Raw genomic sequence first — 21979 nt, 5'->3', positions numbered from 1 at the left:
CTCTTTCTCCCTCTCCCTCCCTCATTCTCGCTCACACACACTTACTCATTTTCACTCTCAATATCTCCATCTCTGTGTTAACCTCAGGTTATTGCTGATATGTTTTTTTTGGGGGGGGGGGGGGGGGGGGGTTGTCTTGCTCTACCAAGGCTCAACCTACTAATCTGTCTCAGTCTCCCTCAATGCCCCTCTCCCCATGTCTGTCTGGGTGTGGCAGCATACAGCACTCTGGAAAGATCGTGCCGACAGACATTGCAGCTCTGCTTCTAGCAGAACGTTTTACATACTGTTTTACTCATTTCATATCTACAGTTGAAGTCATAAGTTTATATACACTTAGGTTGGAGTCAATAAAACTTGTTTTTCAACCACTCCACAAATCTCGAGTTAACAAACTATAGTTTTGGCAAGTCGATTAGGACATCTACCTTGTACATGACACAAGTAATTTCCCCAACAATTGTTTACAGCCAGATTATTTCACTGTATCACAATTCCAGTGGGTCAGAAGTTTACATACACTACGTTGACTGTGCCTTTAAACAGCTTAGACAATTCCAGAAAAGGATGTCATGGCTTTAGAAGCTTCTGATCAATTGGAGGTGTACCTGTGGATGTACACTGCTCAAAAAAATAAAGGGAACACTTAAACCACACAATGTAACTCCAAGTCAATCACACTTCTGTGAAATCAAACTGTCCACTTAGGAAGCAACACTGATTGACAATAAATTTCACATGTTGTTGTGCAAATGGAATAGACAACAGGTGGAAATTATAGGCAATTAGCAAGACACCCCCAATAAAGGAGTGGTTCTGCAGGTGGTAACCACAGACCACTTCTCAGTTCCTATGCTTCCTGGCTGATGTTTTGGTCACTTTTGAATGCTGGCGGTGCTTTCACTCTAGTGGTAGCATGAGACGGCGTCTACAACCCACACAAGTGGCTCAGGTAGTGCAGCTCATCCAGGATGGCACATCAATGCGAGCTGTGGCAAGAAGGTTTGCTGTGTCTGTCAGCGTAGTGTCCAGAGCATGGAGGCACTACCAGGAGACAGGCCAGTACATCAGGAGACGTGGAGGAGGCCGTAGGAGGGCAACAACCCAGCAGCAGGACCGCTACCTCCGCCTTTGTGCAAGGAGGAGCAGGAGAAGCACTGCTAGAGCCCTGCAAAATGACCTCCAGCAGGCCACAAATGTGCATGTGTCTGCTCAAATGGTCAGAAACAGACTCCATGAGGGTGGTATGAGGGACCAACGTCCACAGGTGGGGGTTGTGCTTACAGCCCAACACCGTGCAGGACGTTTGGCATTTGCCAGAGAACACCAAGATTGGCAAATTCGCCACTGGCGCCCTGTGCTCTTCACAGATGAAAGCAGGTTCACACTGAGCACATGTGACAGACGTGACAGAGTCTGGAGACGCCGTGGAGAACGTTCTGCTGCCTGCAACATCCTCCAGCATGACCGGTTTGGCGGTGGGTCAGTCATGGTGTGGGGTGGCATTTCTTTGGGGGGCCGCACAGCCCTCCATGTGCTCGCCAGAGGTAGCCTGACTGCCATTAGGTACCGAGATGAGATCCTCAGACCCCTTGTGAGACCATATGCTGGTGCGGTTGGCCCTGGGTTCCTCCTAATGCAAGACAATGCTAGACCTCATGTGGCTGGAGTGTGTCAGCAGTTCCTGCAAGAGGAAGGCATTGATGCTATGGACTGGCCCGCCCGTTCCCCAGACCTGAATCCAATTGAGCACATCTGGGACATCATGTCTCGTTCCATCCACCAACGCCACGTTGCACCACAGACTGTCCAGGAGTTGGCGGATGCTTTAGTCCAGGTCTGGGAGGAGATCCCTCAGGAGACCATCCGCCACCTCATCAGGAGCATGCCCAGGCGTTGTAGGGAGGTCATACAGGCACGTGGAGGCCACACACACTACTGAGCCTCATTTTGACTTGTTTTAAGGACATTACATCAATGTTGGATCAGCCTGTAGTGTGGTTTTCCACTTTAATTTTGAGTGTGACTCCAAATCCAGACCTCCATGGGTTGATAAATTGGATTTCCATTGATTATTTTTGTGTGATTTTGTTGTCAGCACATTCAACTATGTAAAGAAAAAAGTATTTAATAAGATTATTTCTTTCATTCAGATCTAGGATGTGTTGTTTAAGTGTTCCCTTTATTTTTTTGAGCAGTATATTTCAAGGCCCACCTTCAAACTCAGTGCCTCTTTGCTTGACATCATGGGAAAATCTAAAGAAATCAGCCAAGACCTCAGGAAAAAAATTGTAGACCTCCACAAGTCTGGTTCATCCTTGGGCGCAATTTCCAAACGCCTGAAGGTACCACGATCATCTGTATAAACAATAGTACGCAAGTATAAACACCATGGGACCACGCAGCCGTCATACCGCTCAGGAAGGAGACGCGTTCTGTCTCCTGGAGATGCACGTACTTTGGTGCGAAAAGTGCAAATCAATCCCAGAACAACAGCAAAGGACTTGTGAACATGCTGGAGGAAACAGGTACAAAAGTATCTATAGCCACAGTAAAACAAGTCCTATATCAAGATAACCTGAAAAGCCGCTCAGCAAGGAAGAAGCCACTGCTCCAAAACCACCATAAAAAAAAGACAGACTACGGTTTGTAACTGCACATGGGGACAAAGATCGTACTTTTTGGAGAAATGTCCTCTGGTCTGATGAACCAAAAATAGAACTGTTTTCCCATAATAACCATCATTATGTTTGGAGGAAAAAGGGGGATGCTTGCGAGCCAAAGAACAGCATCCCAACCGTGAAGCTTGGGGGTGCTCTGCTGCAGGAGGGACTGGTGCACTTCACAAAATAGATGGCATCATCAAGGAGGAAAATTACGTGGACATTTTGAAGCAACATCTCAAGACATCAGTCAGGAAGTTAAAGCTTGGTCACAAATGGGTCTTCCAAATGGACAATGACACCAAGCATACTTCCAAAGTTGTGGCAAAATGGCTTAAGGACAACAAAGTCGAGGTATTGGAGTGGCCATCACAAAGTCCGGACCTCAATCCTATAGAAAATGTGTGGGCAGAACTGATAAAAAATGTGTGCGAGCAAGGAGGCCTACCAACCTGACTCAGTTACACCAGCTCTGTCAGGAGGAATGGGCCAAAATTCACCCAACTTTTTGTGGGAAACTTGTGGAACGCTACCCAAAACATTTGACTCAAGATAAACAATTTAAAGGCAATGCTACCAAATACTAATTGAGTGTATGTAAACTTCTGACCCACTGGGAATGTAATGAAAGAAATAAAAGCTGAAATAAATTACTCTACTATTATTCTGACATTTCACATTCTTAAAATAAAGTGGTGATCCTAACTGACCTAAGACAGGGAATTTTTACTAGGATTAAATGTCAGGAATTGTAAAAAACTGAGTTTAAGTGTATTTCGCTAAGGTGTATATAAACTTCCGACTTCAACTGTATATACTGTATTTTAGTCAATGCCACTCCGACATTGCTCGTCCTAATATTTATATATTTCTTAATTCCATTATTTTACTTTTAGATGTGTGAATTGTTAGATACTACTGCACTGTTTGAACTAGGAATCAAATGTATATATAAAGCCCTTTTTACATCATCCGATGTCAAAGTGCTATACAGGAACCCAGCCTAAAACCCCAAACAGCAAGCAATGCAGATGTTGAAGCACGCATTTCGCTACACCCGCAATAGCATTTTCTAAATATGTGTATGTGACCAATAAAATGTGATTTGAGATAAGTGTTGATGTGACCATAAGGAGCAGTTTCCTGGCACTGGCTCGAGAAAAACCACAACACTCATATGGCCAGAGAGAATTTCTGTCTTCTGAGTGTTCCAGCAGCCTGAGGAAGTCGTCTCCAGTCAGACGACACACCCCAACCAAAAAACCTCTTCTGGACAATCTCTACAGCGTTTCCACAGTGAAACACTCTGTGTCGTCCTTCAGACCTCACATCATGAGGCATTTCCACCCAATTTACCACAACAAAACGTAATTGACCTTTATTATGGTTTATTACAGCACATTGAGTCTGATCGAATCATCCAATCTCCTATTGCATAACTGTAGAACCTTCCCCTCCACCCCAGCACCACAAATGACCTCATCAGCGACCGCCTCACCCGGTGGTTCCCTCACTGATGTAATTGAGGCTATCATGAACTAGATCTTTGACAAGCAGCAACAGCTTCAAAAAGTCAGTGAAACAGGTCAATTTAGAGAGAATTACGTTTAACCCTTTAGTGATATGTGGGAGACAAAGACAGTCCATTGAAAGACTTATATTGTAGGCCACGTTTTCGAGCATGGGGTGATGCCACAATGCAGTAGTAAAAAAGGCAAAAGGTCTCCTGCGGGGACGGGGGATGGGATTAAAAATATAGGACAAAACCCATCATGACAAGAGAGACACACCACAACACTACATAAAGAGAGACCTAAAACAACAACATTGCATGGCAGCAACACAGCATGACAAGATCATGATAGCAGCACAAAACATGGTACAAACATTATTGGACACAGACAACAGCACAAAGGCAAGAAGGTAGAGACGACAACACATCACGCAAAGCAGCCACAACTGTCAGTAAGAGTGTCCATGATTGAGTCTTTGAATGAAGAGATGGAGATAACTGTCCAGTTTGAGTGTTTTTTGCAGCTCGTTCCAGTCGCTAGCTGCAGCGAACTGGAATTATATTTAACTATATTATTTTTTGCCGATATATCGTATAGTTTGACAATATCATCTTTGCGCTAGCTGGCTGTACCTGCACTGAAACTACAGTATTTTTCCTTCATAGCTTGTTCTACATCATCTTTTTAAATAGGGAGCCACATTTTCTTCAGCACTTTTATTTCCATGACTGATCAAAAATCGTTTTCTCATGGCTCTCTCATCCCTCTGCAGTAGACATATGGTGAGCAATATGTTTGGACCATAGAACTGCAATAAAATCACAGTATTGAATCTCAATGCATATAGAAATATGAGAATTGCAATACATATCACATCAGCACCCAAGTATCATGATAATATTGTTTCGTGCGGTCCCTAGCAATTCCCAGCCCTATGCAGTAGTAGAACCAGCGGTGGAAAAAGTACCCAATTGTCATACTTGAGTAAAAGTATAGATACCTTGAATGACTTTCTATTCAAGGTAAGTTAGTCACCCAGTAAAATACTACTTGAGTAAAAGTCTAAAATTATTTGGCTTTAAATATACTTAAGTATCAAAAGTAGAAATAAAAGTATAAATACATTTTAAAAATCCTTATATTAAGCAAAGCAGACAGCACCATTTTCTTATTTTTACAATTTACGGATAGCCAGGGGCACACTCCAACATTATTTACAAAATATGCATTTGTGTTTATTGGGTCCGCCAGACCATAGGCAGTAGGGATGCCCACGTATTTTCTTGAAAAGTGTGTGAATTTCACCATTTTCCTGTCCTGCTAAGCATTCAAAATGTAACAAGTACTTTTGGGTGTCAGGGAAAATGTATGGAGAAAAAAAGGACAATATTTTCTATAGGAATATAGTGAAGTAAAAGTAGTGAAGTAAAAGTAATTTACACCACTGAGTAGAACTCAAATAGGCTAAAACGGTGTGTCACAAAGAAATACTTCACAATGTAATCTAAGAACTAAACATTTGGTGGATGATGTCATAATGCAGCAAAACACAATAAATGTCACAATGCAATGCATCACAATGCAATGCATCACAATGCAAGTCAAGAACTCAACTTTCTTGAGTGTGGATGAGGTGCAGCAGTAGAACTTGAATAATGTTGCAATGCAAGATATGGTAGAGTCACAATAGAACACATCACAATCAATGCAATAGGTGGCGTAATGTCATAATAACAATGTATTTTCAGAACATAGTCAAGTTTTGGAGGTGAATGTGTTGTCACCATGTCGTTGATCACAATCCTTGAGCACACAAGTTCTCACAGCAACAAAGATATCTTATATAACACGCAAACATCAATATCAGGTTCATTTGATACATTATCACAAAAAGATATGATCTGGATCTCTGATGGTTGTTTTGGCATTGCCAGCACCTCTCCTGTATGAGGGTTATTGTTGAAACATGTAGTGCATTGTGCTGACATAATGGCATTGGGAAGGGACAGTTCTCTGGCATTCCTCCAACTGCACGCCTACACTACTCTGTGCAGATCTGTGCTCATCACGTTCACAAAGTAACACAGCAGGCACGCCTCCCACCTGGCTAGAATGTGGGTTTTGCATCTTAGAAGTGCAAAACAGCTACTAATGAATAGGAACACTGACTGTTAGCAGTCTTCATCTGTCACAAGCTTGTCTCAGGAGAAATGTGATGTATTATAGCTATATCTATAAGTTACATTCATCAGTGGAAGGTAAATAGAGATCTGGCTACGCTCTGTTCTGACAACAGGAAATTAGTGATGGGACTGGATGTTTAACAGGAAATGTGAACTTACCTGTTCCTCTAAATACTTGAAAACAAATGGGAGGGTTTTTCCATTTCAGCACAGTTGGGATGAGTGCTGAAGGAGAGGAAGGGAAAGAGAGTGTCTTTAGTCCAAGCACATTGCTACAGTTAGGCCTACTATTCATCAATAATTTGTTCCATCCCCATCTTGATGCAGATCATCATTCATGACATGAATACAAACTATTATTACACGGACCTGGTCAGCTATCTATGTATGTGTGTATGTAGATGTATGGTGCAACATGATGGCCTGACAACTTAGTTAAAACGTCGGTATCAAGGGCAATGTGTATGATTAGATAACCAAATCCACAGTTAGCTATTGCGCTAACCACGGATGTCACGACAGCTGTCATCGGCTCATGTGGCAGCTAGCTAGCAAATAACGTATCTAATGTTACACAATACCCTTTAGCAACAATAAAATAGCTAACGTTAGCTATCTAGCAAACTAGCTAGTTACGTAGTGGGAGCTCACCGGAATGGTCCAACGCAGAACTATTGAATAACGAAATCCAATACTTCCACAGCAGCAAACAGAAATTGGTTTTATGCGAATATATCGACAGTAAAGATAGGTAGACAAGTCCACCTTCCCCGCTTCAGACAGTTAGCTACAATAAATAGTTAGCTTAGCATCTAATGCTGGCAGCTACCTGTCAGTCTAGTCACGCGGTGGAGCCTGTAGCTTTTAACCAAATTGCAAGGTATCTTTCTGTGTCGTGACTTTATTATTTAAATTCATGCGTGTTCTCGTTAGCTACTTATCATTTTTGTTATTAATGATGTTAACGAGGGTAAACGCCTTTGGCTTTAGTGGTGCACCACTTCGACTCACAAAGGAAACTTTGACCGGAAAACCCTCCTCTCTCAGCTAGAAAGGCACATCCGTAATTCCTTATAGTAAGCAACAATTTGAAGTTTCAAAGCTATATTACAACAACAAAGTATCAAATATATACTCACATCTAACCACACGACTGGATGAGATGTTAACTGCTTGGGGAATAATATAGATTAATGTATGGCATACATGTATTTGCTTTGTGGCATTGTTTTTGCATGAAGAGAAGTTCAATTCATAGACATTAAACCCAGGGTTAGATCATGGCAATGAACGCTTTCTGTGTTGTGGGCTGGTGGAGTAAAATACATGTTCTGTGGCGCCACCTTCTGGTATATTTATGATCCTTTTCCATTACTCTGGCCTGACAGCCACTGGAGTTCGAATCAATGATTGTCGAATACAACGATCCAAAGTTCACAGCTAAAACAATGGATGAGTGAACTGGTTTTCTGCGGTGCTCAAAACGACAGCAAACATGTTTTTAAAAACGTTAACGATTCTGGCCCGTGCCTTGTTGCACTGTGTAAACCGGGGTGTCATCTCACCAAAACATCGCCATGTGTTCCCCGTGGGGCTTGGACGAGGACCCTCTCGACTCTACTACGAGACCGCTAAACCAGTGGACCCTTCCCTGGCCGGGGCATCCTCTACCCGGACAGTGGACCTCCGTAGCGACACAGTGACCAAGCCTGGAGCGGCCATGCGTCAGGCCATGGCAGAGGCCGAGGTTGGGGATGATGTATTCGGGGAGGATCCAACAGTAAATGGTCAGAGAAATTAGATGAGGCATGAGTTTTGGCAAGCATATGGAGTTGCTTAACAATCATTTGTGAAGATCTGATTTGTAAGAAGGTGCTCATCATTATGACCTGATTATTTTATACTGATCTTTCACCGATCAAAGTTCTGGCCGATCAATAAAAGTATGTAAAACAGTGCAATACCCATTCTGTAGTGAAGTGCATGGGGTGCACACACTGCATAATTCATTAGTGTGGTACTGTGATCTGATTGCACTGACATGGACCTGTTTGTATCATTTTATGATGCATCCTTTCCATTTTTATGAACCTGATTTAATTTGGCAAATTTGGATGGGCATGTACAGAGCTCCAGAAGATGGCTGCAGAGGTGTTTGGGATGGAGGCAGCTCTCTATGTCCCATCTGGAACCATGGCAAACCTAATAGCAGGTGAGAGAATAACCAGCTGTGTGTGTGTGTGTGTGTGTGTGTGTGTGTGTGTGTGTGTGTGTGTGTGTGTGTGTGTGTGTGTGTGTGTGTGTGTGTGTGTGTGTGTGTGTGTGTGTGTGTGTGTGTGTGTGTGTGTGTGTTGTTCAGTTGTGTTGGTGAGAGGAGATGGATCTGCAATGGGTTTACAGCTGATCGTTCTACATGGCTGTGCATAAGGTGGATCACCTTAGTAGTAATTGTGTAATATTTTTTGGATGTGTTTAAATGTTGTCCAGTAATGGTGCACTGCAGAGAGAGAGGAGATGAGATGATTGTTGGAGATCTGTCACACCTCCACATCTACGAGCAGGGAGGGAGTGCTCAGGTACAGTGAACACACACAGATTACACACACAGCCACTGCACACACAAACTTAAAGTGCACACTAAAAACACATGTGATTGTAATGTGTGTGTCAGCTGGCTGGTGTCCACTCCACCATGGTGACCAATCTACCTGACGGGACCTTTGACCTGGATCAGCTGGAGTCCAAGATTCGCCATGGTTACCCCGACGCCCACTACCCCCGCTCACGCCTGGTGTGTGTGGAGAACACACACAACATACAGGGAGGCCGTGTGCTGCCCCTACCCTTCCTGCAGGAGGTGAGTGTGTGTTGTGTATCCCTCAGGTTAGTGCTCGAGAGTCTTGCAGAGAGGTATGGTGTAACTGCTTTGTTGTGTGTCTCGCCCTCAGGTAAAGGTGTTAGCAGACAGATATGGACTGGCTGTACACATGGACGGAGCAAGAATGATGAATGCAGCCATTGCCCAGAAAGTCGCCCCATCTACAATCCTACAAAACACACACACCGTCAGCGTCTGCCTGTCCAAGGTCACATACACACACACACACACACACACACACCATCAGCTGGAGTTATGTATTTATGAGACAGACACTGTGTGTTACCTGCTGTGTGTTACCTGCTGTGTGTTACCTGCTGTGTGTTACCTGCTGTGTGTTACCTGCTGTATGTTACCTGCTGTGTGATCCTGCGTATGCTCCTGCGTATGATCCTGTGTGTTGCAGGGTCTCGGTGCTCCAGTGGGCACCATGCTGGCTGGCCCTCAGGACTTCATTTCCAGGGCGGTGCGTTGTCGTAAAGCCCTGGGCGGAGGGCTGCGCCAGGTGGGAATTCTGGCAGCCGCTGGCAAGCTGGCATTGGGGGACATGATCAACAGGCTGGAGGAAGACCACCGTCATGCCAGGACCTTCGCACAGGGTGGGCACACAAACACACAAATGTACACCTGCAAGACACACACGTGGACGTTTCTATTTCATAATATATTCTTGACCACTCTGTCAACCTGTGTGTGTGTGTGTGTGTAGCTCTGTTGGAGTGCGACCCGCCTCTCTACGAGGTCAACATGGCTGCTGTGGAAACCAACATCCTGCGGTTTCGTCTGCGGGATGCCTCGTTGACCCCAACAGAGTTCTGTGCCCTGATGGCTGGGGTGGGGGAAGGCGAGCAGGCCGCTATGGGGCAGGGGGTACGGGTACTCATGTTCCCCCACATTGGAGGCTTTGTCAGGGCCGTCTGGCATCTGGACATCTCACTGGAGGACACTCAGCTGGCCATCCAAAAGCTGCAGTTTGTGGCCAGGCAACACTCTCAGCAGAGGCTCAGGGCCCAGTGAAGCCTCGCATAGATTTAACCCTAACATGGTGAGCTGCTCGTTGGGCCCCCTGATCATTGATCTCTCATTTAGAGGGATTCACTTGAAGAACTTTGCAAAGAGTTGATTTTAATTTGGATTATTTTATGAATAATATGTATATTAATCATAACAGCTTTTCATGAATGTAAATACAGGTACTATACTTTATTTCGGGAATATGTTTCTTATACAGACTTATTTCTTAGAGGTAAGTCTTTCTAACTAAGGAACAAATAAATTATGCTATTGTCAACAAGCAGCTGCCCTCGAGTGGACTCTCTTTGAAATGTAATGACTATGAAACGCCACAAAATGGCACTACAGGTCTTTGTCATGGCCGTTCTACCACGAAATGGGTGCGTCATGTACCACTATCACCGGTATTTGCAACAGTCCAGACACTTGTCACATATTTTGTAGTTTACCTGGACGATAAAAAGCATATAACTCGTAATACATTGCCCGACCTGGTTGAGAAAGAAAAAAACATTAAAATATTCTGGCAGCGGTGGGATTCGAACCCACGCCATCGAAATGACTGGAGCCTAAATCCAGCGCCTTAGACCACTCGGCCACGCTACCGTTATAATTTACAACCCAAACAAAAGGGAATTTGTAGCTATATATAACCAGACCATAATCATTGATCCAAAAGCAAATAATAAACGAGCGTTTCTATTGGAGACGACGCAGACATCGTCCGCTATCGGTGACAAATGCGTGTGTGAGGACTCTGTTGAAATGGCACTCACACTCCTTCCTGTTGGAGGGAGTGATAATGAACAGAGTCCACTGCAGGGAGCTAATGTGCACCGATACCTCGCTAGCGGGTTGGTGGGCAGTGTTCAGAGGCATGGCAGTGAGCGGACGCTGGAGCCCCCATGGAGTGGCAAGCACATCAATGTGCTGGATCTCTGGGCAGTTCGCCATGCACTCCAACAGTTCCTGCACTACATTGAGCGGAACCATGTCCTGGTCAGATCAGACAACACCATGGTAGTGGCGTATATTAATCACCAGGGGGTACTGAGATGACCGCACCTCCGCAAAATGGCTCGGGAGCTCTTGCTGTGGGCTCGTCACTGCTGGCAGCGCACATCTTGAACCAGCCAGCGCACATCTTCAACCAGCCAGCACACATCTTGAACCAGGCAGTGGACATGCTTTCGAGAAATGGCCCGCCGGAGGTGGACTGGAGTCTACACCCTCAGGTGGTGTTACAGCTATGGGAACGGTTCAGGAGAGCGGTTTACATCTCAGGAGAACACTCATTGCCTTAGCTGGTTCTCGATGTCGAACCCTCCAGGCCCTCTGGGTTTGGAAGCCCTCGCTCACGATTGGCCGGCAACAACACGTTATGCGTTCCCACCATTTCCCCTGATCACAGTTACGCTTGACAGCAGGGGCGAAAATCTGATATCAACTTTGGGGGGGACAATTACATGAAATTTTCTCAAGAGCAATTCCTGAGGGGGACACCAAAAGTAGTGCTGTAACACATAGCCTACATTGTAATATGGTAAATGTATAAATGTATATTGAGGAACCAAAGAAATAAGGTGTTTGCCGTACTCCTAACTACCGGTACCCAAAACTACACAACTACTCACAACAGCAATACCATTGCCTTTAACAAATCTTAGTTCAGTCACCAGTTTAAGTTGAGAGTGGGGGTATCCATGGCATTTTCCAATTATGTTCCTATTTTACAAGTAAAAAAAATGGAGAACCTTTCATAATGTTGCCAAACAAAGACTCAACAAACTTACCTGAGACTCCCTGTCCCTGCATATCTGTCCCCAACTCTGCTGTCTGTGTGCCATCTGTTGCCTGCTCTGCCTAATGACATCATTGTGAAACATTTCCATTAGAATTTCATTTCTTTCTTATGAACATTTTATCAACTAGTCTTTGAGATACTAGGGTTCTTACTTTGCGTTTTGGTGTACTGAAAAATACTCTGATGTCCGTCTTTTATATTTCTGCCATTTTTCTACCTGGCTGGCTGGCTACACACACACACAGTGTGTAGGTTATTTACAGTAGGAGATGGGCTTCTATCATCTTATCTTTTATCATTCTATTTGGGCTTCGATCTAAAAGGTAGCTAGCAAATGTGAAACGGATTAAAATGACAAGAGTTGACAGCTGTATGAGTTCACCATTTACACAACATATGCTGCAACCTTTTGTAATTTTAATAGTTTCTTTCATATTGGCTGGCTTCCAACAATAGCTGAATTTGCAAAGCTAGCGAGCACCAATTCAGTTTCAGTGGTGTTTGCTAAAATCTTTGCTACCCGGGTTAAATAAAATAAATAAATAAAAGTTCCCTTGCGACAATTTAGCTTTTGCAACGAGACCATTATATATATTTAAGACAATGGTAGAAGAGAGTGTAGTTCTGTTCAGTTTGGACTTCAGTTTATCGCTAACCTTATCACAGGGACTTTGAAGCACTAACTTACATCATCTGCATGCTGATCTCGGAATAAATTGACGATAGCAAAGATTCCATCTTTGACGAGGCCACATAAATGGAATAGGTACTAGCTAGCTTAATAGCTCATATTTGCGCGCTAGCTCTGCATATTCAGCTAGTGTGTGTGCGCGATTGACTGGATTAACCTCACGTCAGTTACGTTCATTGAGTGCCTTTCAGACAGTTGCTACGACCCCTCTGTTACCTTGCCAGTGGATCAAACCATTGTGAGGAAAAGGGTGGGGGGGTCGCAATCTTTTGAAACTTAAAAACGCGCTATTAAGTGTCTATAATCAGCACAATTGCTTTCATTGCGTATTATTAATATTATTTAAATTACATAGTTATGTTTCAGTGATATGGATGGAGGGGGGGTCGTGTCCCCCCCGTGTCCCCCCCGTCCCCCCGCGATTTCCGCCCCTGCTTGACAGGGTCAGTTTTAAGGGCCACTGTCTGCTCCTGATAGCCCCATGCTAGCCGAGACGACCATAGTTAAGCCTCCTGTTGTCCCTCCTCTCCGGGACCCCATAGCAGCTGCCGCTAAGACCCGACCTGCTCGCTCAGGCTCGGGGGACGTTCTGGCATCCGGACCTACGCCGCTGCCAGCTTTGGGCTTGTTCCCTTGAGAGGCTTAAATTGTCATGTCTAGGCATTCAGGACAATGTGGTGAACATGTTGAAGAACGCCAGGGCTTCCTCCACCAATGCATCATATCAAATGCGGTGGGGCATATTCTGTATTTGGTGTGAGGGTCATAATGTATTTTTTGGTTTGTTAAATATATACAGTACCAGTCAAGAGTTTGGACACACCTACTTATTCAAGGGTTTTTCTTTATTGTTACTATTTTCTACATTGTAGAATAATAGTGAAGACATCAAAACTATGAAATAACACATATGGAATCATGTAGTAACCAAAAAACAAATCTATCTAATATATTTTAGATTCTTCAAGGTAGCCACCCTTTGCCTTGATGATAGCTTTGCACACTATTGGCATTCTCTCAACCAGCTTCATGAGGTAGCCACCTGGAATGTATTTCAATTAACAGGTGTGCCTTGTTAAAAGTTAATTTGTGGAATTTCTTTCCTTCTTAATGCGTTTGAGACAATCAGTTGTATTGTGACAAGGTAGGGGTGGTGTACAGAAGATAGCCCTATTTGGTAAAAGACTAAGTCCATATTATGACAAGAACAGCTCAAATAAGCAAAGAGAAACGAACATTGACTGAACATTGACACATGGATGAACATTGACACTTCACGTCAATGAATTACCATTGAATTGATCAAACTATAATTTCAAAATGTACAAATAATCAAACTTGTTTGTAAATGTTAGACATCTTAGTAGGGAGGCTTTATTACTAAAAAAGTCCATACCAGATGTGGCCAACCTTGCTCCACTCCCTGATCTACTGTGTGAGCAGACTTCTATTCCAGCCCAACAATAATACACATTATTATCAACTCATTAGATTTGATAAGTTAAATCAGGTGTGTTAGTGCTGGGCTAGAACAGAAGCCTACACACACAGCATACCTCCAGGAGAATGATTGGCCTGCTACAGTGTAATACATTTGTAGCCTACATTAAATTGTGTGTGACTTTCAACTGTATTGTTGTATACAACATTTGCTAACATAAGTAGACATACAACCCATGGCATTAAAGGATGTGCAAGCAGTCTCTTGGGACATTTACTGGGACCTCTTCATCTGCAGACAGGCTTTCACAGCTCTCCATATCTGAAGACAGACATCAAAGAAACAGGCTTCATTTTATTACAATTAGACAGCCTGACTATTATCGCTCTGTCTGTCTTCTTAGTTCTCCTCTCTAGGGACTAAAACTGGGGAATATTTTCATGTCATCCCACAACCTGCCCAAGGTCTTTTGTTTGGAGCGCTTCTGTCAATCTTGAGTAAGGACATGCACCTAATTACACATAGAAGTAGGCCTACCTGGCGTTGACCCCCCCCCTCCATCCGCCAGGTAGGCCTAGGTTACCTGGCGTGTGCGCAAATGTAGGCTTTTAAATATGCCTATTTGGGGATTTACATTTTAGTCATTTTAGCAGACACTCTTATCCAGAGTGACTTACAGTAGTGAATGCATACATTTCATATGTTTTTTTCCCCCCCGTACTGGCCCCCCGTGGGAATCGAACCCACAACCCTGGCGTTGCAAACACCATGCTCTACCAACTGAGCCACAGGGAAGGCCGATAATGTTTCTTATTGTCTTAACTCACCATCACTATAGAGCTTATCAAAGTAATGTTTTCTTTGCCTCAAACAGCAAATAAACAAAGTCTGTTTTTAAATCCATTGAGAATGACAATAGTTCCTCAACGTAGCCTATTTCAAAAATCTTTCCAGTTCTCTCCCTTTCAATAATCAATCAGCAGAACACACAGATCAATAGAAATGGTACGATAACTTGGCACTCCGAATGGAAAAGGTTGCCGACTGCTGGTGTAGCCTATCACCGGCAACTTCAGAAGCATAATGGCAGAATCTGCTAAGGCCAGCAGCTCCTCCGGGAGGAGGAGGGTCGGGAACAGTATTTTTTAAATTCTGGTTAGGCTATATTGATCTCTGGCTCCCTCTTTTGTAATTCGTGTCTTCATTTTGAAATCGTACTGCTTAAAGCATCAGACGAGCTCAGTAGTCTACATATAGTTGATTTTATTAAATCATAGGATGAGTCTATATATGAAAAAATACGAAGAACAGACAACTCTTGGTCCACCAAGTTTTTTTTAGTCGGGGACAGCACTAGCTGATGATATTTCACTTAGCTATAGTATGAAAAGTTGGCTTGCTAGCTAACAACCAGCTCATTAGCCTACACACAGTGGCCTGCTGTAGCCAGCCAGCTAGCTAATAATATATCGTTTTTTAACATTTTCACAATGTATTTACTTACTTACTAGAATATGTTCATGCCTACGACCAAGAAGCAAAGAGTTGTCAAGAGGAAGCACCACTTCTACTCTACATGCTCGCATACTCCCTTAAAAGGGAAATGGTTTCGCTTGAAAAACAAGAAAAACAGGATGAACATTTCCACATTTCTTTATGAATTGTTGAACTAGGTAGAGTAATAGTAATTAGAGTGCAGAGTGAATCGTTCTGTATACCTCAGTGATAGCAACTGCAGCTACCGGGACGTGCAAGGTTTGACTTCAAAATAGAATCCATTGTTCTATATTGTTGTAGCAACAGCTGTGCTGGACTGTGGTCGACATGGATGATAGTTCTGACGGTATGGGTGGGGATGATGAAAGTCATGGACTTGGATGGTCTGTGGTGAAAAGGAAAAAGAATGTCCCTGCTATAAGCGCTGCTGACCGCCATGGCACTTCTAGCGTTGAGACCGTGAAGGGGGTGAAGGTAGTGAACGGCCCTGCTATAAGCGCTGCTGAACGCAGTGGCAGTTCTAGTGTTGAGACCGTGAAGGGGGTGAAGGTAGTGAACGACCCTGCTATAAGCGCTGCTGAACGCAGTGGCAGTTCTAGCGTTGAGACCGTGAAGGGGGTGAAGGTAGTGAACGGCCCTGCTATAAGCGCTGCTGAACGCAGTGGCAGTTCTAGTGTTGAGAACGTGAAGAGGGTGAAGGTAGTGAAAAACAAAAGTAATGACGTGTCGGAGTGGAAAGTTGTAATCGTGTTTGATGCGACCACATGGTCTAATATGCACCTTTTTCGATTACCCAATGCCATTAAGAAAGAGATAGGGTAAGTCACATTAGCCCGGTTTGTTGGTAATGGTAGACCGTTAATATTCTGTGCTGACCATCTTCAGCAAGGGAAGATTCTGAAAATGAAAACGCTCATGGGGAAGAAAATCACAAGTCATGGCCCTGGAGATTCGGCTAAGCTGAGGGGGGTCATTTCTGGGGTTCCACTATCTATGTCCATAGATTATGTAAAATAAAATATATAGGGGGGCATAGTGGTTGAAGCCAAAAGGCTGTTCAGTAAGAAAGAGGGGCGGAGAAGTGAAAGCCTGTCAGTATTATTCATGTTTGAGAAGGTTTTACCTAAGAAAGTACAGATGGGCTTCCTGGCTTTCACTGTTAGTTTGTCCCACCTCCATTAAGGTGTTTTAAATGCCAAAGAATGGGACATGTAGCGGCTCTGTCCAAAGGAAAGAAAAGATGTGTCAATTATGGAGGGGAACATGATTATGGTGAATGTGGGAACAATGTCAAGTTTGGTGGATGCCAGGTGCAGAAAGAGGCTAGAGAGGTTCAAAGATACAAAATCACTCATAATGTCTCTTATGCAGAGGCTGCAAGGCAGATTAGTTGAACTATTAGGCAGAATGATGGAGATAATAGGGTTACTCCTGGAATAAGTGGACCTACTGTAGGAAATGTTGTTTATGTTGTTCCAGACACGGATACAAGACCTGCTCAGAAATCTTGCTCTCACAAATGTGTTGTTTCAAAGGATGCCTTGATAGTTAATCAGATTGACTTCATAGCCTTCATTGGAAAGGTGATCAACATGACAACGTTGTGGAAGGAAGAACTGCCAAGTTGAAGATCATTGTGGAAGCAGCAACAGAGTTTTTAGGAGTAACAGATGTTACTGTCTCCATGATGGTTGATATGTTGACTCCTAATAATAGTAATGATGGAATGTCTCAGTATGATGATAGTTAGTTATGGTTTTTGTCATCCTTCAGTGGAATGCCAGATGCCTTATTGCTAACAGTCAGGAGTTCAAGAAATATGTAATAGATTTAGAGATCAAACCTGATGTGATATGTGTTCAAGAAACATGGCTTAGACCACATCTTGATTTTATTATTTCTGGTTATTGTTCAAATCAGATCTGATAGATCAATTGGACAGGGTGGTGGTTGTGCCACGTTCATAAGAGAAGGTCTTGTATAGAGAGATATGGTGCTGCGACTTCAATAGTTTATGGGGAAGCACACATACAGATGCTAATGGTACTATTGTGGAAGATATGATGGAATCAAGAACATTAGTATGTCTTAACGATGGATGTGGTACAAGAGTTGATGTTAGAGGGGTTACATCCTACCTGGACCTCACAATGGCTTCCAACTCTATTGCATCAATGTGTGAATGGAATATAATGAATGATTCTACTGTTGGAAGTGATCATTTCCTGATTTTGTATACCATGAACTGTGATGTTACTATTGCAGATAGGGCACCATTCAGAAGATGGTGATTTCATAAAGCGGACTGCGAAAAGTTTGGTGATCATTGCTCAAAGTTTGTTGGAGAGTTGTCTTTAGAGAGGCCGGTTGATATATGTGCTGCCTTTGTGACCACTGATTTTGAGTGCTGCAAAATGATATGTACCAGTGAGTGAAGTGGGTGAGAAAAGGAAGGTGGTTCCTTGGTGGACTGAAGAGTGCACTGCGGCTATTCAAGAAAGAAATAGGACTTACAGAGTGTTGCGTAGGAATATGACTCCTGAGAATCTAGTTGATTTCCAAAGGAAGAGAGCTTTAGTACGTAGGGTCATTAAGTCTGCCATAGAGAAATGCATGGAGACAGTTCTGCTCTACAATAGGCAGGGGTACTGAGCTGGGGGATGTATGGTCTATGTTGAAGTTGACTGGAAGAAGAAAGTCTGTTGAATCCTAAGATGCTGGGTTCTTTGGTAAGGGGTACTGGTCCACATCCACCCATGCATTTACAGTCACCCCCATGTATCTTTGGAACGTAAACTATAGGCGCTGCCCATTCACTGTATTCTATGGGTGTGATCACTCCTTGTTTTTCTAGCTCTGTAAGCTGTTTGTCTACTGCCTCTCTGAGTGCATAAGGCACAGGTCTCACAGGTCTAGCCTTACAGGTTTAGCCTTACAAAACTTTGGAACAGCTTTCTCTGACACTTGAATTTTGGCTTTAATAACTCCCTTTACCACACCCAGTTCACCACTAAACAACTCAGCATATTTATCGCACAGCTGCTGGGTCTGACACATGGTTCACTCTTGACCAATCTAATTTGAGGTGCTGGACTTCCTGACGGGCCGCCCCCAGGTGGTAAGGGTAGGTAACAACACATCCGCCATGCTGATCCTCAACACAGGGGTCCCTCAGGCGTGCATGCTCAGCCCCCTCCTGTACTCCCTGTTCACTCATGACTGCACAGCCAGGCACGACTCCAACACTACCATTAAATTTGCCGATGACACAACAGTGGTAGGCCTGATCACGACAACCACGAGACAGCCAATAGGGAGGTCAGAGACCTGGCCGTGTGGTGCCAGGACAACAATCTCTCCCTCAACGTGATTAAGACAAAGGAGATGATTGTGGACTACAGGAAAAAGAGGACCGAGCACGCCCCCATTCTCATCGACGGGGCAGCAGTGGAGCAGGTTGAGAGCTTCAAGTTCCTTGGAGTCCACATCACCAACAAACTAACATGGTCTAAGCACAACATGACAGTCGTGAAGCGGGCACGACAAAACCTATTCCCCCTCAGGAGACTGAAAAGATTTGGCATGGGTCCTCAGATCCTCAAAAGGTTCTACAGCTGCACCATCGAGAGCATCCTGACTGGTTGCATCACTGCCTGGTATGGCAACTGCTCGGCCTCCGACCGCAAGCCACTACAGAGGGTAGTGCGAACTGCCCAGTACATCACTGGGGCCAAGCTTCCTGCCATCCAGGACCTCTATACCAGGTGGTGTCAGAGGAAGGCCCTAAAAATTGTCAAAGACTCCAGCCACCCTAGTCATAAACTGTTCTCTCTGCTACCAAGTCGAGGTTCAAGAGGCTTCTAAACAGCTTCTACCCCCAAGCCATAAGACTCCTGAACATCTAGTCAAATGGCTACCCAGACAATTTTCATTGCCCCCCCCTTTCCACACCACTGCCACTCTCTGTTGTCATCTATGCATAGTTACTTTAATAAACTCTACCTACATGTACATACTACCTCAACTAACTGGTGCCCCCGCACATTGACTCTGTACCGGCACCCCCCTGTATATATTGTTCGTTTTTACTGCTACTCTTTAATTACTTGTTACTTTTCTCTCTTATTCTTATCTGTATTTTTTTAAACTGCACTGTTGGTTAGGGGCTCGTAAGTAAACATTTCACTGTAAAGTCTACACCTGTTGTATTCGGCGCATGTGACTAATAAAATTTGATTTGATTTTAATCCAGTTCCTCCCCATTAGCGTAGGACCCTTGCCTTTTGACACTAATAGAGGTAGTGGTAACACCTGAGCACCACATTTCACTTTAATCTCCAGCTGTCCCAGTAACTGAATAGGCTGAGCTGAGTAAGTTCTCAAAACAACATCACATGGTTGCAGTTTATGCTTCTTAAATCTGCTGTTGTACAGCTTCTCTGAGATAACAGACATGGCATCCCCAGTATCTACGTCCATCTTTATCTTTTCCGTTACATTTCACTATGACCATGTACGGTTTCACATACTCACGATCACTACACACAGTTAAAAAGTCCCAAGTCTTTTTCTGACTGGTGATTTCCGACTTTGCTGGAGCCTGCAGGCAATATCAGTTCTGCCTCCTCAACTTGATTTGTTGTCAAGTAGCCTGTCCCCTTCGCTGGATTAGAGTGCGCTGTTTGAGAGCGTTGCTTAGAAAACGCGCTGCTCCCTGCAGACACTCTTGGCACAAGAAAAGGGCAAGCAGTGAAGAACAAACACCATTGTAAATACAACCCATATTTATGTTTATTTTCCCTTTTGTACTTTAACCATTTGCACATCGTTACAACACTGTATATATACATACTATTACATTTGTAATGTCTTTATTCTTTTGGAACTTCTGTGAGTGTAATGTTTACTGTCCATTTTTATTGTTTATTTCATTTTGCATATTATCTACTTCACTGGCTTTGGCAATGTTAACATATATTTCTCATGCCAATAAAGACCCATGAATTGAATAGAAGCTCTCCCCCTGTAAGCCCTTTCAAGACGTCCAGTCTTCTGGCTCCGCATTGGAACTCCTTGTAACGGCAGGTCTGCTGTGAATGTCCTGTCCCCAAACAGTGAAAACAGGGCTTTGACTTCTCTCCCCTCTGGTCTGACATCCACTGTTTTGTGGTCAACTGATCGGTTCTCAACTGAGTCAGTGTCTACTGGAATTTATGGATACTCTGGGCTGCGCACTCGAAGTTGTTGACAATGTTGTAACACCCTGGCCATAGAGAGGGGTTTTGTTCTTTATTTTGGTTAGGCCAGGGTGTTAAATTGGGTGGGCGTTCTATGTTCATTTTTCTATGTTTTTGTATTTCCTTGTTTTGGGCCGTGTGTGGCTCCCAATCAGGCACAGCTGTAGTTCGTTGTTGCTGATTGGGAGTCACACATAAGGAGCCTGTTTTTCCTTTGGGTTTTGTGGGGGATTGTTTCTGTTTAGTGTTGCACCTGACAGGACTGTTTGGCTGTCGGTTTTCTTGTTTTGTGTGTATAGCGTTCTTACGTTTATTAAAATTCAAAGATGAACACTAACTTCGCTGCACCTTGGTCTACTTCCACAGACAGCCGTTACAAATGTCCAATATTTTTGCCCATGTTAAATTCTCCCCATATGCCGCGCTTAACATCTTGCCACGCAGATCCTTATTGGCAACTCCATAAACTAGCTGGTCCCTCAACTGCTCCCAAATCTTTCAGCAGAGCAAACATCTTTGAACCCACGACTTATGGAAACACCGCTCTTCTGCGATCGTCAGCTATCTCGTATGTGCTGAAGCTCTTGTTAGCCTCCTGGAAACACATCTTCTATGAGGTTTAACGGCGGTTGGCATCCAATTTGTTGCATTACCACCACCTACTAGACTGGAGTACAACTCCTTATACATTGCTTGAAAAACTAACTAACTAAATAAATACCCTACCATCTAACACTACACTCACTCATTTCAAAATTATATCAAATAAAATTAACACCACCCTACTCCACTAATTAAATGTATTTAGTCCTACCTCAGGCCAACAACCTGAAAGGATGGGACACCACTTAAGAAACCCTGTAACTCTTCTGATGTCAAGTCTCGCACACCCATATAGCTCTCTGCAGCTGCCACCACAACCTCCATTTTCTGAGACTTCCGATCCATCCCTGCAGTACAATTGATAACCATTGCTATAAATGCTAAAAATCCAATCTTCCTAAAACTTATATCACTTTTTGGTCTATTCCTCTGTTCTGGTATGTCTACTACTCTC

The 21979-nt window shown here is 43.7% G+C and overlaps 2 protein-coding genes and 1 non-coding gene across 5 annotated transcripts in view; 1 reads left to right on the top strand and 2 right to left on the bottom strand.

The window, feature by feature from the left end:
- Positions 1-7633, bottom strand: part of LOC106608977 (myocardin-related transcription factor A) — a 70321-nt gene extending 62688 nt beyond the window's left edge. The window contains exons 1-2 of one of the 3 annotated variants that reach the window (XM_014207289.3): positions 7500-7633; positions 6520-6585 (exon numbers count right to left, since the gene is read on the bottom strand). The gene's annotated coding sequence lies outside the window, so the exon portion shown is untranslated. Of the gene's footprint in view, positions 1-6519; positions 6586-7011; positions 7314-7499 lie in introns of those variants that run through there. The other 2 variants (XM_014207279.3, XM_045723859.2) reach the window with 2 other exon arrangements.
- Positions 7535-10535, top strand: tha1 (threonine aldolase 1). Its single transcript, XM_014207320.3, has 7 exons — positions 7535-8147; positions 8489-8572; positions 8848-8936; positions 9032-9217; positions 9309-9446; positions 9645-9837; positions 9948-10535. Exons 1-7 carry the CDS (start codon positions 7856-7858, stop codon positions 10253-10255), a joined length of 1290 nt encoding a protein of 429 aa, XP_014062795.3. The 5' UTR covers positions 7535-7855; the 3' UTR covers positions 10256-10535.
- Positions 10536-10776: 241 nt separating this feature from the next.
- Positions 10777-10858, bottom strand: trnal-uag (transfer RNA leucine (anticodon UAG)). Its single transcript has one exon. It is a non-coding gene; the product is annotated as a tRNA-Leu (tRNA).
- Positions 10859-21979: the final 11121 nt, after the last annotated feature.

The sequence above is a fragment of the Salmo salar genome, chromosome 01, assembly GCF_965601325.2.
Source record: "Salmo salar chromosome 01, fSalSal1, whole genome shotgun sequence".
Classification (NCBI taxonomy): domain Eukaryota; kingdom Metazoa; phylum Chordata; class Actinopteri; order Salmoniformes; family Salmonidae; genus Salmo; species Salmo salar.
This window is presented reverse-complemented; position numbering and strand designations above follow the sequence as displayed.

What these genes read in the sequence shown, in the direction of transcription:
- tha1 (XM_014207320.3), top strand. Translation starts at nt 7,856, where the DNA reads ATGTTTTTAAAAACGTTAACGATTCTGGCCCGTGCCTTGTTGCACTGT. An exon ending in CCCTACCCTTCCTGCAGGAG is followed by an intron (nt 9,218 to 9,308) that starts GTGAGTGTGTGT and finishes TCTCGCCCTCAG; the next exon opens with GTAAAGGTGTTAGCAGACAG. An exon ending in TGCCAGGACCTTCGCACAGG is followed by an intron (nt 9,838 to 9,947) that starts GTGGGCACACAA and finishes GTGTGTGTGTAG; the next exon opens with CTCTGTTGGAGTGCGACCCG.